This window comes from Schistocerca nitens, chromosome 2 (assembly GCF_023898315.1).
Source record: "Schistocerca nitens isolate TAMUIC-IGC-003100 chromosome 2, iqSchNite1.1, whole genome shotgun sequence".
Classification (NCBI taxonomy): domain Eukaryota; kingdom Metazoa; phylum Arthropoda; class Insecta; order Orthoptera; family Acrididae; genus Schistocerca; species Schistocerca nitens.
In genome coordinates, this window is record NC_064615.1 from 471,326,419 (window position 1) to 471,350,759 (window position 24,341).

The 24,341-nt window shown below is 36.8% G+C and overlaps 1 protein-coding gene across 1 annotated transcript in view; it reads right to left on the bottom strand.

Annotated features, from left to right (window-relative positions):
- The window catches only part of LOC126236389 (aconitate hydratase, mitochondrial-like), a 171,824-nt gene that overhangs the window by 98,675 nt on the left and 48,808 nt on the right, over positions 1-24,341 (bottom strand). Inside the window, exons 4-5 of the mRNA XM_049945675.1 lie at positions 18,198-18,323; positions 17,196-17,354 (exon numbers count right to left, since the gene is read on the bottom strand). Of these exons, the coding sequence (XP_049801632.1) occupies positions 17,196-17,354; positions 18,198-18,323 (285 nt within the window). The remainder of the gene's footprint in view (positions 1-17,195; positions 17,355-18,197; positions 18,324-24,341) is intronic.

Below are 24,341 nucleotides of genomic sequence, written 5' to 3' on the forward strand. Positions count from 1 at the left end.
GATAAGCAGGGTGCCGTGTGGTAAAGGAATAGGAACAGTGGAGAGTCAGTGGAGGAAATGGTTGGTGTCCTTTATATAGGAGGGTAGTTTATGGGTTGGCTGGTGTAACGGAACATATTAAAGGCTTTACTTTAATGAAGTATGCGATCCCATCCAAATTCAACCAGTTTAATGAGTATTTATGATTATAGAAAAGTTATTGTGTATGTTAACAATGATTGCATAACATGTCTCCATAAACAGTCAACCCATTAAATTATACTGAATAACTGACCCACACAAAAGTTAATATCACTTGATCACTGATACAGCAAATGTCATCATGTAAAAACACTAAGTTCATCTTAAATAATTAATATGAAGTACGAAAAATAGTGGCCAACATAGGTATTTTGGATCTCCTTAAATAAAAATCACCCAGTGAAACCTATTTGTTCACTAGGAGCGTTTTCACTCAGTATTCACGTAATCAATCCTATTTTAGACGAAAACCACTGTAATTCTTAATAATTCATGTTACTTACTTATTTATGCAAATTAGAGAAGTCAATTGACAAACTTCTAAAAAACAGCCTTTTTGTAACAAAGAATTATTCTGTCAAGTCAACAAATCTGTCTGTCATTTTAATAACATGTTAAATTATGTCACTCGATGCAAATTAATAACTTTTCTGCACAAATTATAACAACAGATGTACATGTGACTTATAAACTATATCTCTTTTTAGTAGTTCTTTGACAATGTTATAAATACAAGCAGCAAGAAGGGTCGAGAGAACAGTCGGAGGCAGTCGGGGGCAGTCGGAATGTCACTTTGGTGAAGTGTGTTTCTGTGTTATTGTTTGGCAAAACAAGGCAAAGAACATGTAAAGGAAGTACTACTTTGTGTTGTGTTATGGTCTTTGGTGGACAGTGGAATTAATATGGCCACTAAAGTAATAAATATTTGATGTTTACATACGTGTTGGTTTCGCTCGTTCTTTATCATCAAAAGCACATGAAAAACACGGGACCTCATGTGTTTACCCTAGACAACCAGATTTAGAGCCAGCATCAGCATCGAGACACAGCAGCGATCCAGCAAGCAGCAGCGATTACTACAATACAATGCATGTTAATGGCGCCAACCTAACATCAAGTGCTAACAAGCTCCGTAAATTGGAGTGAAATAGTGCGATTACAGCAATTAGCGATATCAACGATCAGGCGGACCATTACACTGGTCCATGGGAGGAGAATTCTCTCAGTGGGGACACAGTAACCGGCCACAATAGGTTGTCCTGAGTGGTTGGGTTTATGGTCTTCAGGAAGCATGTGGAAGGTAGGAGTGCAGGGAGTGATAGGGGTGTGGAGGGAGAGAGACTCAGGAGAGAGGTTCTGGGATGGACCTAAGGATTTGAGGAGGGACAGGAGATCCTGTTTGATTTCTGGAATAAGGTCACTATGGCAGGATTTGTAGGTTGATGGATCTGACAGCTGGCTGAATCCTTCCACAAGGTAATCCCTGCAATTCAAAACCGTAGTGGTGGTGCCTTTGTCAGGACCTAGAATTTTTGGTAGCAAATTCAAAATTTAGTTAAGCAATAGATTTCACTTGTTACCAGACTTAGATGTAGAGGAATGTAGGGCGTAACAGAACAATGCTAGGAAACTTAGGTGTAAGACAGGAGAAACAGGACAGAAAAGAACTTTGCTGCTAAGTAGTGACCATGGGAGGCGTGTAAGCTAGGAGCTACAGAAAAAAATTAATGCAGAGTAACAGGTCACACGTTTTGTGAGACCAAGTGCTTAGTTACAGCCAGCGAAGAGAAACCTTAGGAGCACTGTGTAAGGATTTTAACAAAGACGATCCAGTGTTGATAGTTGGAGAACTGGAAACAACCAGACTAAAAATAAAAAATACAGTACTAGGGGTCACGTGACAAAATAGCTGTTATCAAGCATGCAAATGGGGGATTTGTTCAGGTTTCACAGTGCCCTGGTTAACTCTGCTGTGATGTGAGTAAATGTGGAGCTGAAGGGGCTCTTTCAGTTTGAGGCAAAATTCCATACTGGTGCTGTTCCAGATGGGAATACACTTCTCATGGTCTACAACTGAATAGGAGGAGTAAGAGAAAGTTAGAAAATCCACTAGCAGAAAATATAAGGGGAACCCACCCAAACACAATGACAAATCCCTGTGGTTATGAGAGTCAGATGAGGCAGTGACTTTGTAGACTAAATTCAGACAAAAAGTATTAAAGTGAGATTAAGCTGACAAAGACTCCCAGTTCATCTAATAATGATATAGTAAAATGTGAAATAAACCTGCCTTGCCAGAATATTGGGACAGTAAAAAATTTAAAAAATCGGTTCCTAATTTGTTTGCAAGATCTTAGTAATTGTAAAGAAATTGATGTCATTTGTCTGTCTGAACACCATGTTGCCACAAGAATAGAAAAATTTAATGTAAGTAGTTATAAGTCAGCTGCATATTTATGTAGTTCAAATATGGATATAAGAGGAATTGTCGCATTCATAAAAAAAGGAGTATAAACAAGTAAATGCAGAAATAAGTAAATTAAACAATGGAAAGCCCTAGCTGGAATAACAACAGTACAGAAAGGAAAGTATTAAGATTTCAATCAAAATCCTTCATCCAACATAGTATACACACACACACACACACACACACACACACACACACACACACACACAGAGAGAGAGAGAGAGAGAGAGAGAGAGAGAGAGAGAGAGAGAGAGAGAGAGAGAGAGCACCTGGAGGCACTGACCATGTGTGTGTGTGTGTGAATTGTGCTACAGCGAATGTGTGTTTTCTATTTGAGAAGAAGTTTGTTTGAAAGCTTAATATTTTGGTAGTCTTTTTCACTGTGTCTGTCCATGACTTAGAATCTCCTATATGTGTTGGGTAACAATCTATCCTTTCTATATTGTTTGTAAATAATGAATGAATGAATGAATGAAATTTTATTGTCGTTTAGCTATTACAGCAATTGACAAAGTCAAGTTACACATATACAAGTTATACAGCATATATACATGGGTTAAAGATCAATATGTGACATAAGTTTTACATAAAATACAATATTTAAAATGAAATAATATGAAAACATTGCATCATAACTGATTCAGTTAAAGAAATTATGCTACACTCTCCAAATCGGTACCACTATGATATTTTACAGTCGTAAAATTCCTGAAGTGAGTAGTATGGGTTTGCAGCTAACCAACTGAACAATTTGTCTTTAAATACATCAAATGGAGCTTCTACCCATTCTAGTGGCAAATTATTAAACATCTTCATACCCACCACTTCGTAGCTGTTCAATGACTTGGATAATCTGTAGTAAGGTATGTCAAGATTGCTACTATTCCTGGTTCCATGAAAGTGTACATCTCTTCTACGCTGGTATTCTGATAAGTTGCTCTTTATATGCAGTAGGGCAGTGTAAATATACATGTTTATCACAGTTAATATTTTTAAGTTGATAAACAGTGGTTTGCAATGGGCCAGTTTATCACTGTTTGTGATAATTCGAATTACTTTCTTCTGAAGTACCAGAATGTCCTGAAGGTGTGAGCTATTGCCCCATATTAAAAGCCCATAAGATATAATACTTTGAAAAAAAGCAAAGTAGGCTGATCTTACATAGGCCGCAGGTACATGGTTTATTAAATTCTTTAACAAATACACCACTCTAGACAGCCTTGCACTAATGTATTTAATATGTGGCTCCCAAGTCAGTTTGGTATCTATAACAATACCTAAGAACTTAACACTATTCTTGAAGTCTTCTGCTGGTGGATCTCTCAAACTAAATACAATCTTTTGAGTTTTACTTTCATTAAGCAGGAACCCATTAGCTCGGAACCAGACTGATGCCTGTGATATTGTGTCATTTGCCACAGTTTGGAGCATATCAATGTCTGAGCTGATATTGAAAAAAGTGGTATCATCTGCATAGAGAATGGAGTGAGTATTTATGTAGGATGGTAGATCATTTGTCATTAGGATAAATAGCAGAGGTCCTAATACTGAGCCTTGTGGCACACCGCACTTAACTTCAGCTAGCTGTGATCTCTGTTTACCAATACAAACAATTTGTCTACGGTTGCTGAGGAAAGATTCAAAAATGTTGTCGACTTCACTGTTTGTGATTCCGTAATAAACTAGTTTGTTGAGGAGTGAAATATGCTCCACAGAATCGAAGGCTTTGCTCAGATCACAAAATGTAGCCTGAGCAAAATTTTTTCTTTCATAAGCATTAAGCACTTTTTTAATCAGGGAGTCAATGGCATGGACTGTGGATTTGCCCTTCCTAAAGCCAAATTGTACCGGGGTAATAATGTTATTACATGTCAGATAATCACACAACTGGGAGTAGATGATGGATTCCAAAACTTTAGATAAAATAGGTGTCAGGGATATTGGGCGATAGCTAGATGGGCAATTTTTGTCTCCTTTCTTGTAAATGGGCACGACCCTGGATAATTTTAATGCTTCTGGGAATACTCCTTCAATTAGACATCTATTTATACATTTAGTAAGAGGATATACTATGTAGCCAATTATCTTTTTTAACATATTACAAGAAATACCATATATATCTTCACTATCAGAGGGTCTAAAGTTATTTACAAGAGTTAAAACAACATCTGGTGTGACCTCTGTTAAAAGGAATTTATCGTTCAGGGTGTAGTCTACATTATGGTATTTAATGAGATCAACAACAGTCTCTTGTGGCCTCACAATGCTTTCCCTAATTTGGTTAACAGATTTTATACAGTAGTTATTAAATTCGTCTGCTGAAATTACTACCTCAACTTTCTGCTTGCTTTTGGCCACTGAATTTATTATAGTCCATGCTTTTCTGCATTTATTTTTTGATGACTCAATGCTGACTAGGTTATGTTGTTTTTTGGCCTCATTTAAAGCATACTTATATTCTTTTTGTGCTCTTGAGTACCTTTGTTTAGCCATATCAGTTTTCTTAAGTCTGTAAGAATCTCTATACAACAACAACCTTCTTTTCATATTGGCTAGTTGAGCGGTATACCATGGACTCTTATCACTATGTCTATTACTGTTACTTTTAGGGTTAACTTTACATTTGTATTGAGGGCAGTTAGTCTCGAATATATTTAAGAAATAATGAAAAAATCTATCAAACAATGTATTGGCAGAGTCCTGAGCATTATTGTTAAACAGATGTGACCAGTCATAATTACTGAGTGAGACCATAAAATTAGACAATTTTTCTTGCGTTATTGGTCTTGTGATGACTACTTTAGGCTCTTTAAACTCCTTATACTCCATGTTAGGCCTATCTGTACCTATTTTTACCCAAACTGAGTCATGGTCCGAGAAATCGAAGACAGCTACATCTGAAGACAGTAACTCTCTATCAACATTTGTAAGTATGTTGTCGAGACAAGCGGACTGTCTTGTGGGTTTGCAGTTCGTAAAAATGAAGTTGAATTGTCGTAACAGGTTTTTAAATTCATTTACAGTGTGCACATCTTTGTTTACATCAAATGCGGCATTGATGTCACCACCAATCACGATACTATATTTCTTCCACTGAGGACTAAGAAAGAAGTTTAGTAAAGTCTCAAGTTTTTCTAAAAATATTAATGGACTTCCATCTGGTGATCTATAAAGAGATACAATAGCAATTTTTAAATGATCCAGATATACGCCTGTGGCTTCAAAATGTATCTCACTGCACAAAAATCCTAGATCTAGTTCATTACTACAATTTATTAATCCCTTCTTAATGTAAATTGATACACCCCCATGAATATGTTGCTCTCTGCTAAAACTGTTTGCTAAGTGAAAATCATCTAGTACATGAAAAGATATTTCATTTCCTTTACACCAGTGCTCACTTAAGCATAATGCATCAAATAAGTTCTCATTTGCAAATTCATTTAAAATTATGTGTTTTCCACTTATACTTTCAATATTGAGATAACCTATCTTGAAAGACAAAGTTGGTGAGTGGTTTTTGTTAATGTCACAGGAGGGGAGGAGTACAGTATTATGGGACAATGGAGAACATTTAATTGTTTTTTCAGCCCTGGAATCTACGTTAGGTGGCGGTTGGACTTCCTTGGGATAAACCATAAAAAATCTTCATTTCTCTTTGGTAATTTTTTGGGTCTGTTTGAAACACGGTTGGAAGTTTGTTTCACTTTATTGTCCACAAGTTTTATAGGAACATGTTTTCCCAAATCATTTGGTATCACTTCATCATGAGACAAAGGTGATACTTTACTTACTGTGACTGGTCTATTCTTTTCTGCTACTCTTGAAGGTGATGGAGGAGGAGCTGGTGATGTTTCTGCTGTTGGTGAAGTTGGTTTAGTTGCTGCTGGTGGAGGAGTTGTTTCTGCTATTACTGGTAAAGGAGTTGGTTCTGCTACTGCTGGTGTGGGAGATGGTGCTGCTGCTATAGGAACTGGTTCTACTGCTGGAGGAGTTGCTTCTGCTGTTGCTGATGGTGTTTCTTCTGCTATTGCTGGTGAAGTAGTTTGTGCTGCTACTGCTGGTGAGGGAGATGGTGTTACTGCTGTAGGAGCTGGTTCTAATGCTGGAGGAGTTACTTCTGCTGCTACTGAATGTGGTTCTTCTGATGCTGCTGTTGATTCTACTTCTGTTAGTATTGCTTCTTTAGGTACTTCTGCTGCATTTTCTGCTACTGTATCTGATTCTGCATTAGTCACTCCTAGAGATACTTTCTGTGATGATGATACAGGTACCACTGATGATGTTGTTGGTAAGTATTGCAGTCTCTGAATAGTTTCCATTAGCTTTAATGTAACAAGTTGCTTTCCAAGGCCATTTAGGTGCAGCCCATGAGTAGTGTGGAATCTGCGTCCAATGGTATTAATATTAACAACAGAAACATTTCTATATTGTTTGCATATACTGGAAAAAAGTTCATTGGCGGCACTAATTTCCTTGTTGACACACGACCAGGACATCAAGTCGTACCTTTGTGGTATATTTACGAGGATAACGTTTGTATGACTTAGTTCAGATAAACACTTGTTTAATTCGCAACAGGCTTTAGATGTATCATTTTGATAAATGTCATTAGATCCACCAAAGAGGACAACAAAATCTTTCGAAGACAGCTTTTTTATTTCTTCAGAAAAAACTAGTTTTCTTATTTCTGAGAGGGGCGCCCCAGGCTTTACAAAGCTCATCGATTTCACATTTGAAGCTTTATTTATGCGTGAGACAATACCGCGGCTGTGGCTATCGCCTAAAATGTAAAGTTTTGGAACATGGTCGGGAGTTTTAGACTGATGTTTTCTTTCGCACTCGCAACAGGTTTCACCACTGTTTGTGTTTTTCCCGCACTTTCTACAAACATAAATAACAGAACTGTTATTAACAAAAGTTACAGTATCTTGAGGTAAAACGCTAAGCCTCTTTGCTTCTTTTTCATACTGTTCGTGTTCGTGATGATTTATAACTGAAAACTCTTCCAGTAGAGCACTGATAACTTCGTCTTTGGTGTTTCTCACATTAGGTTTTTGGCCTAAGTCGCCTTTGAAACAGCTATTGCAGAACCATAGTTTCCTTTTAGGACTGACATTAACACACGAATAATGAAAAACCGTTTTACAATTTAAGCACATTATACCTTTTACAACACGTTTCTTGCAATGGCATGTTGTATCAGAGTTCACCATTTCACACGAATGAGTCGAAGTACTTGCTGGATGAGATATGGTTAATAGAAGCAAGTGCTTGTAAGTTAATATTGGTAAATTTAATAGTTATGATTCTTATAGGATACAGGTTTCCACTGTGTAATTAGGATATTACTGAGAAAAGTTGTGATGATTTATTGTGCTGACTGCCAGATAGAAAGAAGGGATTATTACTTTTTGTGATTTTAAGGTAAATTTATTGAAGGAATGTGACAGGAAAAGTAATCCAGACATGATGTTAGGTATTTATAATTTAGCATCAATGATGCATTTTTGTACCCAAGTTGCTCAATGTAGCAGAACTCTTATATGTGAACATAGACCTTCCCAGCACACACTGCTAATAAAATCTTCTCCGGCTTCCATCTGGATGGCTACACTGAAATTCTGTGATATTTCAATGACTGCCTTTCTCATCATCTTCTGAAGAGGTATTGAGATTGTGTGGGTGCCCCATATATATGCCTGAGTGGAGTGGCAGTCTCTCGCCACCCCTTCACCCAGGTGTAGGGTCTGGCAACCTGTCGGGGAGCTTGAACCACAGACAACATCTAGGCCATGTTTCGACCATAAAAAAAAAAAATTAAGGACATGCTTGGCTTGGTAATGGACAAATTACAATTGCAAATATCCAGTATATATCAGTATCTTGAAACACTGTGTGGAACACATTAGATGCATATGTCTGGGGCATAAAGATACATCAGTGGCAGAACACAGCCTCAACGAGGAACATACGTTTGAACTTGATAAAACAAAAATATTGTGCCAAGCTAGTGGCTCTTGGGAGAGTACCATCAAACAATCTACTGAGATAAGGCTCCATGACAGTCTCAGCACTAGGGATGAGGGCTATCAGCTATGTTTGGCATGGTACCTTGCACTAACAACTTCACACCAAGAATGCAGCCAGCAGTTGATGCTTCACAAGTCTGGGCAAGATGGAATGCAGCAAGAATCAAATTGCAGTCTGTGCTCCACATCACTGGTCGCGAGACCCTGCACCTGGAGGAAAGGATGACGAGAGACGTCCACCACTCTAGTGTACATATGGGACACCCACACAATCTCTACAATTTTGCAGACAGTGATACAGAATGAAATGTCACAGAATTCTGATGCAGGCACCCAGATGGAAGTTTGAGAAGATTTTATCAGTATTAGTCTTATATACAAGCTCTGTTCAAAAAATTCTGGAACATTCATAATTTTGTGTCAGTGGTGTGTTGAAGTGAACTGTGCTTGACTTGCCTGCATGCCTGTGTTTAATGTATAACTGCCAGAAGTTTCGTTGTCGTATGTCTGTTGGTTATTGTTCAGCACTGTATTGAATAGAACGTTGTGTCGCACAGTTTGCGAATTTCGAGTGAGATGACAGAGTTAGAGGAGCAACATGTCTGTATTAAATTGTGCATGAAACTCAAGAGAACCTTTACAGAGACACATCAAATAATGCACAAAGCAGACACTGATGCATGCTTAAGCCATACTCGGTGTTATGAGTGGTTCACATGGTTTAAAAATGGCTGGACAGACGTTAAAGATGACCGTTATTCAGGACACCTTTCAAAGTCTACCAATGACACTCATGTCAAGAATGTCAATGAAATTGAGTATGCCAACCGAAGACTGACAGTCTGAGAGATTGCAGAAGAATGTAACATTTCAGTTGGATCATGTCATGAAATCGTGACACAGCATCTGAGAATGCCTTGTATTGCCACCTAGCTCATCGCACAGCTCATGAGTCCAGACCAGAAAGACCTTCACCTCACAGTCTGTGAAGAGCTTTTGGATCACGCAAATGAGAATAATATGTTCCTTAAGAGAATCATAACTGTGATGGGACATGGGTCTATGGTTATGATATTGAGACCAAGGTTCAGTCTTCACATGAGGTCGGGAAAGGTTCTCCAATACCAAAAAAATGCTCAACAATTCAGGTCAAATGTCAAACCCATGCTGATAATTTGCTGATAATTTTCTTTGACTTTGAAAGGATTGGCTCATCATGAATTCGTGCCACAGGGACAAACTGTTAATCGATGGTACTATCAGAACGTATTGTGATGCCTGTGAGAAAGTGTGAGAAGGAAATAGCCTGAAATGTGGTGAGGCAATTCATGCTCTTGCATGATCATAAAGCACCCGCACATTCATCACTGTTGGTGTGTGACTATGGCACAAAAAATGAAACCACTGTGCTGCTTCATCTTCTGAACTCTCCAGACCTGGCCCCTGCGGACTTTTTTCTATTTCCAAAGTTGAAAGCACCATTGAAAGGACGAAGATTTGCAATGATAGACAAGATGAAAGAAAACTCACAGACAGCGTTTCGCACGATCCAGCAAGAGGCATATCAAGACCACTTTCAGAAGTGGGAACAATACTGGGAGCAGTTTATCAATTGTGGAGGAGAGTATTTCAAAGGAGAGCATGCAAAATAAGTAAAAGGTGAGTGTAGAAAAATTTTGTGGACAAAGTTCCGTAATTTTCTGAACGGACCTTGTATAATGTAGTCACACAATATGAGGACGTTATACAAATGAATATCCTGTGGTAAAGGAAATCACAATGCACAGTCACTCACACAACTTAGTTCCAAGCACTATTCAAAAACACTCAAAGAAAACAGTGAGGCTAATTTTTAAGAAACCTTAAAAGGTGGGATGATGTTTACAATGAGCCTAATGCTAGCAGTAAATTCAACATATTTCTTAATGGGTTTCTACCCATTTTTTAAATTAGTTCCCATAAAAAGATGAATAAATGTAATAATGGTAAGTCATTAAAGAAATTTGAATAATTATAGGTATCAGAATATCTTCACAACAAAAAAGGGAGATGTGCAATTTGACCGGAACAAGTAATTACTCAGAAATTCTTTCGCATTAGAATCATTACAGTAACATATTACGAAAAGTTGTAAAAGCTCCAGGAGTATGCACGTCTTTCCTGAAATTGACTGATCAGACAATAAAATAAAATCAGTACGGAAAAGTAAGATGGAAGAAGCCTTGTTAGAAGACTTTATTTCTGTTAAAGAGAATAGGACCAATGTAAATGACAGTTAATGTGTAGAAAGTATTTTTTAATGATTAATTTTTGAAATAGGTGATAAAATTGGTGTAGGTAGTTCATATGAGAAAAGCAAAATATTAGACTGATATACCAATACAGAGGACATTTAGTGAAATAAAAATTAATCTCCCATCCCCATCTGAAATAAGGAAGATAATTATGATCACAAAAATAAAATAGTTATATGGAGTGGATAATATCTCCTGTAAGATACTAAAAACGTGTGGCCCTATAATATGGTATGTTCTTAGTCACTTACGTAATACATAATTAAGTGTGTTTTCCAAGACTGATTAAAACACCACTTCATTTAGCCTATCTAGAAGAAGGGCACTCCACAGTCTCAATGGCAGTGTCATTCCTTACATCATTTTATAAATTTTGTGAAAGGTAATGGACTCCAGGGTTGTTGGTCACCTCTGTAACAGTGGGACACTTAGCCTCTCACAGTATTAATTTCAGAAGGACCACTCTACTGAGACAGTTGTTTATACATGATCTTCCAGATGTTCTCAGAATCACTGATTAATGGTGTACTTCCAAGTGTACAGTTGAATTGTTGTTTCGAATTTAGGGTCAGTATTTCAATGACAACCCATCCATCATCTTTAAATGCTGTGAGTAGAACTGTTATGTGTATTTGCCACCTTGACTCCAACAAGTGTTGATCACATGTTGTTATTTATAGCTGAGAGTGAATTTCTCTCTCAAGTTGTGTGGTTTCATTTTTATCAAGAAATGTAAATCAGAAAGTTATCCTATGCTGTTTGAGCAATACAAAGAGGGATACCACATCACCAGCATAGGGAAAAATTACAATGAGAGTCTCACAGAGTTAAATTATTGGCCCACTATTGCCCTTGTCTTATTTTAAATTACAATAGAAGTCCCACAGGGTTAGATTATTGGCCCACTACTGCTCCTGCCATATGTTAATGATCTGTCATTTTATTTGAAACAGAAGTAAGATGTTTTGTGAAAGTTACTGATTGGTTTTGCACAACTACCTTTAAACTTTGACAAATCACTGCTTTTCCAGGTTTGTAATATCAAAAAACTGCCAACTCCTTTTAAACTAGTACACCAACAAGGACCAATAAACAGATTAGAGAGTTCTAAAGAGTTAGGTTTGCATGTCAATGAAAACTTAAATTGGAAAAACCACTTAGTAGACCTGCCAAAACATTTAAGTTTGGTTATTTTTGCCACAAGAATAATTGCCAACTTTGGGGATATAGAAGTCAGTACATTAATGATATCTTGCATGTTCTCATTCAATAACATTCTGTGAGATGATATTTTGGGATAACTCCTCACTTAGGCAGAAAGTATTAATTGCACACAAAGAAAGTGATTAGAATCGTGAGTATATTTGGGTTTCACTCATGTACATTTTGTAGGTATCTATTTAAGCAGCTGGGAATAATAACCACAGTCTCAGGGTACATTTATTCAGTTACAGAAGGTATTATCAACTATCTATATCACACACACGAACACACACACTGTCCGACAAAAAAGTTTAAGCACCCAGAATGGGAGGAGGATATGAAATGAAAAATCTTTTGTTCAAAGGGTATGTGATATTACTTCACTGATTATAAAATAAAGATAAGTTTACAAAAAACTTGGCAACGTGACCTCACTTACCAGTATGACATTGCACCTGCTTTGGACAGGGTGCTGATGCATGCACTGATTTGATTGGGAACGGTGTCATAAAGTCATTTTATTCTCTTCTGAGGCAAGAAGGCCCACAATGGTTGTAACTGGTTCTGGATACTGGCACTGGGATGAAGTTGACATGCTAGCTGGTCCCACTCATGTTCTTTCAGGGAGATCTTGATGGCCATGTAAGTGCCTCAGTACCATGTAAATAGTTCATAGGCAGATGTCATGTATGGAAGAGCACTGTGATGCTGCAAAATGTCAGGATGATACTGTAGCATGAGAGGTACATATGAGGACACAGGATGTTAGTGATGTGCCTGTGTACCATCAGAGTATCCTCAGTCACTACGGGCATGACCTGCAGTCATACCCAGTTGCTCCTCAAACCATGACACGAGCAGTAATGCTGCTGTGCCTCTCCAAAACTTTGGAAGAATGGGACCTCCACCAGGTTGCCACCATACTCACTGACGATGGTCATCCTAGATTGTGCAGAACCATGTTTCATTGTCGAACACAATGTGACATAATTCACCAGTAGTCCACGCTTCCCATCATCCAGACACAGCCATTTATATTGTGGTGCTAAGGACAGCATATGCATGGGACAGTAATTTCCTGGCACACTAGCACTCCTGCCGCTAGTCTCCAGCTAGTGGTGTGGGATGACACAGATTATTGCAGGGAGTCCATTACTTGTTCTCACATTGCCAGCACAGATGTGAAGGGTTTACAATGTGATCCTTGTGCCATTGGTCACAGTGTTATAATGACAGAGGAGGACATTCTATAAGAGTTACCAAGCAGGTTGTACATTCTATTGAGCACACCCACATTAAGGCAGGGTAGTTCCAGCTAGGATAATTTCAAGCTCTTCGTTGTTTAATTTTATTGGGAATTTGCATAATTTAATGTCACAATGAATGAGGTGCCAAAACCAATGTTATTTGATCTTCCTTAAGTTTTACTTGCTCACTCTTTCAACTATTTGAAATTAAAATGCCTAAGTTTATTTTCAAACCTCTTATAGTTTCTGAACTGTCTCGTGCACTTTCAGGCATCATCTTTACATTATCTCTGTTCAACGTAAAGCTAAGAAGGTTAATTAGGAAGATTTGGGGGTATCATCAGATGTCACATTAGAAAAAGAGATAAAACTGGAAGACTGAATGTAAAATAAATTTTGATAACAGATTTAGAAAAAGGTTCCCTTTGATTTCATCAGAAAAATTGAATAATATTGATATTTACCAAAGGAACTGTCCATTAAGTTTCTGTTTGAAGCCATTGTGGGAATAATCAGCATAACATTATCATCTTTCTTTTTTCATGTCCTTTAGGTCTGAAACGTTTTCTTAAATGCATTTCCATTGAACAGTCATGAAATAACTTCATAAACTGAGTATGATCATAGCAGACAAAAATTTTGCTTCTCAGCAAATGCTCAGTACACAAAAAGTGTGGCTATTTCTTGATACTATGGTGTTTTAAGAAAGAGAGGAAGGAAATCCAAAGATTAAAATAATGTAATGAAGAAATAATGTAATCATTAAATGTTTATTTATCATTTGTGCAATTTCCATTGCAAGTCACTCATTGTCACACTTCGCAGACCACCCTCCCACTACATCTCACTCATGAACTACTGTATTGTAGTAATGAGTTACTCGCTATCCCACTTCTGAACACCTGCCAAGGTCACAAGCAGCAAGTGAGCTCGATACATTTGCTGACTGCTTCTAGTAGTGACAATGAATCAGATTGTTATATGACAGAGGTCAAGGTCAAATTTCAGCCCAACATAAGGAAACAGAAGAGAAAGAATACCAGGGGAAAGCAGAGAGACATGGTGCAATGGCTCATGGGCACATACCAAGATGTGTGACACAGGGAGGGGGGGGGGGGGGCACATCAAAAAGCTCAGAAAGCACAGATAGTGGAACCAAGAGCATGATACTAGAGTGCTAGCAAAGAGACATGAATCTTGGAATAGCAGCAAAACAGAGAGTACATGGGATCAGTTCAAAGGAACTAGAAAGCAGACATGAAGAGTTCTTCAAAGAATCAAAGAGTTCTTCAAAGAATCAAATGAAAAGCAGATAAAGCTGAACTGGATGAAATTGAATAAAGCTTCACAAAAAATAACACAGAAGAATATTCTAGGGTGTTCAAAAGTGGAATGAGAAGAAACACTATCAAAGGATTAACTTTCAAATTGTCAGAGTGGCAGTGACTCACAACGATAACTGCAGATCTTAGTTGAGTACTTCACTCAGTTATTGAGCTACAAAATATGACCAGAGAGACTAGAAACAAATGAGCCTAAAGCATTCAACAGTCATAGGAGATATTACAAGAAGATGTATGAAGAGTGATCAAGGAGCTAAAGAACAATAAGGGGGCAGGAGAAGCTCAAATATTTTCTGAAATATTAATATGGGCAGGTAATAAGATAGTTGCAAACATCTCCATACTCGTGAAAGACATATGGGAAAAGGGGAAAATACCAGAGATGGAAATAATGTATCTGTTTCTCAAGAAAGGAAACCTCAAATATTTGAATAGCTACCAAGGACTATCAAGATAACCAGTCACTTGCAAGATATTCTCAAAATTCCTGCTAAATAGGGTGTAAAAGCTGACAGAAAGCTAATTACCAAGCAGGATTTATAAAAGGAATGTTATGTACTGAACTGACACTCAACCTGAATTCCATCATATAAATAAGGAAACTAAGAACAAAAGGACAGTCTTGGCACTTGTGGATCTTAAGAAGGCACAATAGACAGACAAATACTATTTAAAAATTTAGATAAATTCTGCACAGACCACAAGATGGGGGTACTCATAACAAATACCAACTCTGAAGTGTGATTCCATGGAGAAATATCAGATCCTTCTGAGTCAAAAGAGGATGGAGACAGGGTCACTGCGACTGCTGCCTAAGAGCATGTAAATGCCCTAAGTTTTGACGCCGCATGCATTTATTAGTTATTTTCGTTTGAGCACTGTTAAATGTAACATAGATGTGGTAATTTGAAATATACGGCACTTAAATCTTCGATGCTGTATTACATTGCTGCTCCTCCAGACTCTGTGAAATTGGGATCAGGGTCGGGAACACATCTTCAGTTGCGCATGTTTTAAGATGTTTTTGCACATTTGCAGCTCGCCTGACATAATATTGTTATGGGTCAAATACATATGGATTTGATAAACAATGTGCATGGTTCATGGTGTGCACAGCTTGGCCTTACAAGTCAACTACAAATTTCAGTTAATGCCACTAGGTGGTAGTACATAGTAGCAGACGTTTATCTTTGTTAGCTTGACAGTTGGCATAAATTCCATAAAATGGTAGAACACTCCTCAGACATGCCAATTCACTCACTGTATAGTAAAATTATTATTATTATTATCATTATTATTATCATTGGCAATGGCTGCAGTTGTATAAATTTGTTCATAATCATAACCATTATACAGCAGATGCTATGTCACACATTCCAGTTCATCTGAATCAAAAAAAATCTGTGAACATCCAAAATGTATACTCATGAGCGACCACTGTGAAGGATTTTTGCCAATACATTTTAATGTAGTTCTCAAGAAAATAATCCAGGAATGGGGAAGATAATCCACAAAGGATGGTGTGAGAGATGTAAGACAATCTAAGCACAAACTGCTTAGTCTTCATTGATGAGATAGTTATTCTAAGTGCTGCAGGAGACCAGCAAATGTACTGAAACAAAAACTACATGAAACACACTAAAATATGTGTCTGGAAATATCATATGAAAAGACACAAGTAAGTAAGGAAAATGAAGATGGAGTAGAAAACATGTTGAATAATTAAGAAGGTAGGCAAATTCAAATACCTCGGAGAATGGATGCTGCCAAATGGACAGGATGAAGAGCAAATAAGAATATGGTCAAGAAATTATAACTGGCTTCCAAACATATACAAACAATTTACAACAAAAAACCAGTATCCACCAGAGTAGAACTGAGCTACAAAAGCACAGTGATAAGGCAACATGCACTATATCCAATTAAATGTATAGCTCACAAGAGGAAAACAGAAAGTAAAAGGACTGGAAATATAAGGACAATATTAAGATAGATATAAGGCCTGAGAAAAGAAGACAACATTTGAAAGAAGTGGAAAAATAAGAAGCTGTGCACATGAACCAATAAACTATCAGTTCAAAAAGGTACATCTCCAGGGTGAGCATCAAAAGATTAATCAGGAGGATCTGAGCTAAGAAATCCAGGGCCACCATAAATTGAGTGAAAGAAGTTATAACATACTTCAAGTAACTGAGATAACCACATAAAACATAGTGGAATAAGGCATGCTCAGAAAAATGGTAGATGTCAATTACCGGTAAGCATTTATAAAAACACAAAAATAGCAGAGGAGCTTAAGAGGCCATGACAGGAAGGCCCCAAATCAGAGCATGGGGAGGTTTTGTGAGTGGAAAAGGGGGGAAGCTCTTGAATCATAGGCTAAATGTTATTCAAAGAAGGCCCAAATACATGTCAAAAAGTTCTTATCAACAGAGTTCAAACTTAATACCACACGTGAACACAGTGAAGAGAGAAGTACTTTTTGGAAAGAGAGTATGTTTTAAAATATAATGTGGCATTCTGAATCTCAGTACATCGAAGACTGCAGAATAATTCTGTAAATTATATTTCCTTGTCTGTGTACTTACCTTAGGGCATTTGAGCTCCCATGGAATATTGGCCATTGCGTCAACAGCATCAGCTCCACCAACTCCAATACAGAGGGCACCAAGCCCTCCACCATTTGTGCTATGAGAGTCAGTTCCAATCAGTAACAGTCCTGGGAATGCATAATTCTCAAGGATTATCTACAAAACAAGGAAACTACCATCATGTGCAATGCCAAAATTCCAGTACTCTATAAACATCATAAAACAACAGTGGCTGGCATATTTCAGCTTTCACAACTATACTTACATGCACGAGTATGTAACATGGAAAATTGCCTGATAGGAAAACAGAAAAGGGTGGGTGGGGGATGGGACTGAGGGGAAGGAAAGAGAGAGAGAGAGAGAGAAGTTTTATAATGATCCAACCCAGGGATTTTGGAGGCAATAATATTGTAAGGATCCAACCCTAAGTTGGTCTACTTGGAAGACAATAGACAACGGAGACCCTTCAATATATTGTTATGCATGGACTGAGACTGGCAGTCATCACACTGAACAGCTGATTTTAGTTTAACTTATTGCTGTAAGATGTCAGTCATTTACATCATTAAAAGACTCAGCATCAACTCCAAGAATTAGTATCTTATCATAAAGCACTCTGATTAGGATCTTCTGCATCTGTATAACTTCTTTTCTTAAGGTTTGGGGTATCCTGTATTTTATTAGAGGAAAAAGGATATACAGATTTTTGCTACTGTAAAGCAGCACAAGTCCCTACATCTCTGGTGAAATTGAAAAGTCAAGCATGTCATATTATGCCAGCACTAAGATACTTGCTACACTTCCTAATACCATCATCCATTCTCAGTACCTGTGGCAGAACTGAGCTCTCATATAAATCCATTGTTAATAATGTTTAATCTTAGCTAAGAGTAGCTATGGCTTGACATAAGAGATGCTGCAATTTTTCTAGTTTCTGAGATAAATTAATATTAGCATTGACTTTTTTTTAAAAGTGAAACGTGTGAGGAGTCAACTAACCTGATGAATAATCCCAGCACCAGGTTTCCATACTCCAACTCCATACTTGGCACCAGCTGAACACAGAAAATCATATACTTCTTTATTTATATTTTGGGCTCTTGCAAGGTCTTTTTCATCACCCACCTAAAATGTTCCAAGTCTCACTCAGCTACTGTTCTTGTAAATATGACAATGATAAATTCAAGTAGAATACAAATTATCATTCTGCAGTCAGATACTGTATGCGTGCATGCATGCATGTCCACACACACATACACACACTCCTATTAATAACTAAGTCTGCTTCTTTTTCCCTTTGCTTATTTGTCAAATCCTGTATTTTTGAAAGTAGTATACATGAGGGAGGTGTTTAGATATTCAGATGTCCATTAAACTGTTTCCCACTTAGATTAATTATTCAGAGTGATATTTCTGGTGTGCTGATTCTAATGCTGCACTGAGTTTCACATGGAAATAAGTTGATAAAAAGTTACATTTAACTGAAAATTCCACCTCATTATATAACAATAAAAACCTTGTAAGCTAAAATGTATTTCTAGGCATAAGGGCACCACTTGTTATAAAAGGTACTCTATGCCATGAACTTTAAGTGATTCACAGAGTATAGATGTGGATGTACTCGTACACGAAGATGTATATCATCAATTGTGGACCTTAATTAATTTTTCAGATTATATTATTATTAGTTTCACAGAAGAATATAGATGTGAGAGAAGTTCAGCTTACTAAGGATGACATGAAATAACTAATTCTTTATTTGCCTGTGGATCCTTTCTTACAGCGATACTGGACACTTCATGTTTACATAAATCTTGCGTACATAGCAGAAAAATACAGTAATACATACCAATTTATTTATGATTGCATATATAGTCCGTCTGTTACAAATATTTGCTAGTTACAAAAAGATAGTACATGCGTATATACATTCTATAGAATTTTCACAAAAAACTCATTAAAAGTACATTATAAAAAATGTGTACTGACACACTATTTAATTTTTTATTTCAAGATATTCTTTAACACTGCAAGGGCAAATATTGATCAGGTGTCTTTTTAATTTTCTTCAAAAAAGGGACATACTTTCTATCATCTTTATACATTGTGGTAAACTGTTGCACAGTATGCGCCCAGCATTTACAGGTTCTTTGTCTGTTAATTTTAGCATACTTCCTTCTGTATGATAGTCACTTTTTATTCTTGTATTATGTTCATGATATTCTTCGTTTATCAATGCAGTGCAGTTAGTTTTTAAGTAGGCTTGTGTCTGTGTATATGGATATGTGTGTGTGTGCGAGTGTATACCTGTCGTTTTTTCCCCCTAGGGTAAGTCTTTCCGCTCCCAGGATTGGAATGACTCCTTACCCTCTCCCTTAAAACCCACATCCTTCCGTCTTTCCCTCTCCTTCCCTCTTTCCTGATGAAGCAACTGTTTGTTGCGAAAGCTTGAATTTTGTGTGTATGTTTGTGTTTGTTTGTGTGTCTATCGACCTGCCAGCACTTTTGTTTGGTAAGTCTCATCATCTGAGGGAAACATTCCACGTGGGAAAAATATATCTAAAAACAAAGATAATGTGACTTACCGAACGAAAGCGCTGGCAGGTCGATAGACACACAAACAAACGCAAACACACACACAAAATTCAAGCTTTCGCAACAAACTGTTGCCTCATCATGAAAGAGGGAAGGAGAGGGAAAGACGAAAGGATGTGGGTTTTAAGGGAGAGGGTAAGGAGTCATTTGAATCCCGGGAGCAGAAAGACTTACCTTAGGGGGAAAAAAGGACGGGTATACACTCGCACACACACACATATCCATCCACACATATACAGACACAAGCAGACATATTAAAAGACTTAAAACCCACATCCTTTTGTCTTTCCCTCTCCTTCCCTCTTTCCTGATGAGGCAACAGTTTGTTGCGAAAGCTTGAATTTTGTGTGTATGTTTGTGTTTGTTTGTGTGTCTGTCGACCTGCCAGCACTTTCATTTGGTAAGCCACATCATCTTTGTTTTTAGATATATATATACTGATGCTACTGTTAACATTTTTATCTCCCTGAATTTATTTCTGCAGGATTCTCTAGGTGGTACTTTTGCGATGCATCGTCCGGTTCTCTTTTGTAATCTTAATACCCTCGGTGTGTGCATATTTGCAGCATTCCCCCAAACCAGGATGCCATATACAATGTGTGAATGTACTAGTCCATCGTACATTGTTTGTAGTGTGTGTCTAATATAAAGAGGCTTTTTTCCCTGAAATAATTGTTTCCACTTTTCATATTTAGCAAAACTTTCTCTTGCAGGTCATCTGTTGTAGAACTGGTAACAACAAATGAAGTGTTATCTGCATACGTGACTACACTGTCAGATACTGTTTTGGTCATATCACTGACATACAAAGTGAAAAGTAGTGGACCAAGGACGGATCTTGAGGAACCCCATATTTCAAATTTCAAAATTTGAAAAGACACTTTTAATATTATTTTTCACTTTTTGCTTTATTTCTACACACTGCTTTCTATTTTCCAAAAATGGTTTAATGATATCTACTGCTTTCCCCCTTATACCATAACAATGAAGCTTTTGTAATAGGGTGTCATGGCATACACAATCAAATGCTTTAGATAGGTCCAGGAACATACCACAGTCTTTCTTCTGTTCATCAAGTGCTTTAGTTACAAGTGTTATGAATTCAGCTATTGCTGTATTGGTAGATTTACCCTTTCTGAATCCATGTTGTTCATCATTGAGAATATTGCATGTTTGTGTAAAATTTAATATTCTGTGTTTTATTATGGATTCTATTATTTTAGAGAGTACAGATGTAATAGTTATAGGTCTAATTTCCTGGGTCCTTTTTGCAGCCTCCTTTATTTACAGGTATTACTTTACTCTTTTTCAGGCACATTGGAAATATTCCTTTTTCTATAGATTGTTTATTGGACAGGCTAATGGCTTTAGTGCCCATTGTAAACAGCTTTTAATTAGTTTAGTGGATATACCATCTAGTCCCTCATTGTTTTTTGTTTTTAGACTATGTATTATTTTTATGATTTCTGATTCATTAGTTGGAGTCAGGAATAAGCATTTTGTCTCATTTGAAATGTTTATTTTGTTTGTTTTTGAAGTATTATTTTGAGTTATTAATTTGTCCACAACTTCAATAATGTTTGTTTAAAGTCTTGCTGACATTTTGTGGATCCCTGAGTTCCCTCCCATTTACCTTAAGTGTTATGTTATCAGCGTTTTCCACTCCTACACCTTTCCTGTTTTCATTTATGAGAGACCATATGGTCTAAGTATTCTTTCTTTTCTCATTTCTTTCTTTCCAGTAATTTTTTGTTCTTTCCCTATATTTTGTTTTCTCTCTTCTGTCCATATTGCACCTGTCTTTTTGTTTGTTCTCTCCCAGAAGCCCTTGAAAACTTTTACTTTTGCTCTGGACCTTCCTCTTTCTCCAATTTCTTCCTCTATTATTTCCATTTCCCCTATGTCTTCTTTTCATGTCATTGATGTTTTAGGCTTTCTGTCAAAGAAGTTAAAAATTCTTTTTGTTATCCTGTTTTGAGCTAGCCTTTTTAGGTGTCCATTGAATGCAACTCTTCTCTTCCTCACCACTCTGTTTTTCATAAACTTCTTTATTACTTCTTAATTTCTGTTTTCCATGATTATATTCTGACCCCAAGATTTTCCTGATTATTTTTCTTTCCTTCCTTTTTTTTCCTGATTGTTTGGATGTATTTAATGAACAGCATTCTGATTCATAAAGGTATTCTGGTTTAATGACAATATTGTAGTGCCAAAGTTTTGCATTTATGGAAACTGATTTCTTGTTCCACAAGTTTTTTGTTAGTTGAAAAGCTGCCTCCATTTTACTTGCCCTTGCTACTAGATTAGCTTATTTGTCTAAAGCATTTGGTTGTATTATTTCACCTAGATATTTAAATTTTGTAGCGTTTTTCATTCTACGATAATAAGTTTCCATATATTTTGGTGCCTCCTTGACATCTGTCATGTACTCTGTTTTTTTCAAAATATATATGTAGGCCTGCATTTGAAGTTGTTTCTTGTAGGAGATTTATCTGCATTGTTGCATCTACTGCAGATTCAGCAAAGGTGACAAGATCATTTGCAAAAGCCAGACAATCAAAACTCATGTTATGCCCTTTTCTCTCAACTGTGATTCTTCTAGTTTCTTCTTCTGTTCTTTTCCTCCATTCCCCAGTTACCTTTTCCAGCACACAATTGAACAGCAGTGGGGACAGTCCATCTCTCTGCCTTACGCCACTTTTGTTCTCAAAAGCCATGGAAGTTTCGCCTAAAAACTTAATTTTGCATTTTGTATTTGTGAATGTATCTTTTACGATTACCACTAAATTGTTTTCAGCTTCAAACTCTTTTAAGGTGTTGCATAATGTTTTGCCATCAATTGAATCATTTGCTTTTTTGAAGTCTACAAATGTTGCATAAATGTTTATATATGGTATATCATTCATCTATATCTGATTAGGAATTTCTGATTTAAAATTTGTTCCACATAGGATTGTCCTTTTCTAAACCCTTCCTGCCATTCTTCTAATTGCTAAGTGAGTTGGCGTCCCAGCCTGTTTTGTAATGCTTTTAAAAGAATTTTGTAAGCCACTGGAAAGAGGGATAAATGATCTGCCGTCATTTATCAAGTCCACCACTGTGTTGTATGCAGATGATACAACATTTCTTCATGCCAGTGAGGATTTCAATAGCCTTAAAACTTGTGCAGCAAAGACAATTGACCAAGCATCCTATTGGTTCAAGGCAAATGGATTCCTGCTGAATGAAAACAAAACACAGCAGATGGTCTGTAGTCTTAGAGACAAGCTTCTGTCAGGTGATCCAAGTTATGTCAAATTTTTGGGCGTATACATTGATGATAAATTATCTTGGGGTCAACATGTACAATATATTAGTGGTAAATTGTCTAGAGTTATTTACCTGTTAAGGAGACTTATGGATTGTGTTCCTGAAAAATATGTTAGAACATCCTATTTTTCATTCTTTCAGAGTATAATAACATATGGAATTATTTTGTGGGGGAACTCTAGCTGTGTACATGACATATTAATACTGCAAAAAAAAGCTATTAGGATAATTACTGGTTCTGCATATAAGGCACACTGTAAACCATTGTTCTGTGAACAGAAAATCATGACTGTTATAAACTTGTACATATACTATGTTCTAATTTATACGAAGAAGAAATTACCAGAAACAAAAACCAGAGAAAATGTACACAGCCACAATACAAGGAGGAATAGGTGCCTCTATATTCCTTACCACAGGTTGTCAAAGTCACTCAACAGCTACGAAATCATGGGGTACAAATTATTTAATAAACTTCCTCAATCTGTTCAAGAATTACCTGAACAATTATTCAAACAAACAATTCATGACTGTCTAGTCCTCCACCCATTCTATGACATAAGAGAATTTATCAACTGTAATATAATACTATAATGTTAACAAGAAACCTGTTGTTTCTTTCAAACTATTAATTGTATTTTAGTATGTATATGACGTTGTCTATTGCTGTAATGGCCGAATGACAATAAAATTATTATTATTATTATTATTATTATTATTATTATTATCTCTGTTTTTGTAGATTGGGTGAATTAATGCTGTTTTCCCATCTTCTGGTATAGCTTCTGTCTCCCAGATTTTTTGAAAGCCTCCATGTAGCTTCTTGACTGTTCCTGCATCTGCAATTTTCTGCATTTCAACACTTACTGAATTTTATGTGGGGGTCTTGTCATTCTGCAGATCCTTAACAATATTTTGGATTTCATCCATGCTGGGTTTCTGAAAAGTTTGCTTTTGGCTCCTAACAATTTAGCAACTTATTGAATAGCTTTCTATTATTTCACAGTTTTCTTTGTTGTTCAGGGCTAATTTTTCATCTTCATTCTTGAAGCACAAGGTAGGTTGTTGGTATGTATGTAGGCTTTGTTTAAAAGCTTTGTAGACGTTCATGGTATTGTTCTTTTGGAAGTATTCTCCAGTTAGTAATAGCTGGTTTCTTTCAAACTTCCTTTTGACTGTTCTTATCATTTTGATATTTGAGATCTTTGTTGTTTAAAGCTGATAAAGTCTTCACTTCTT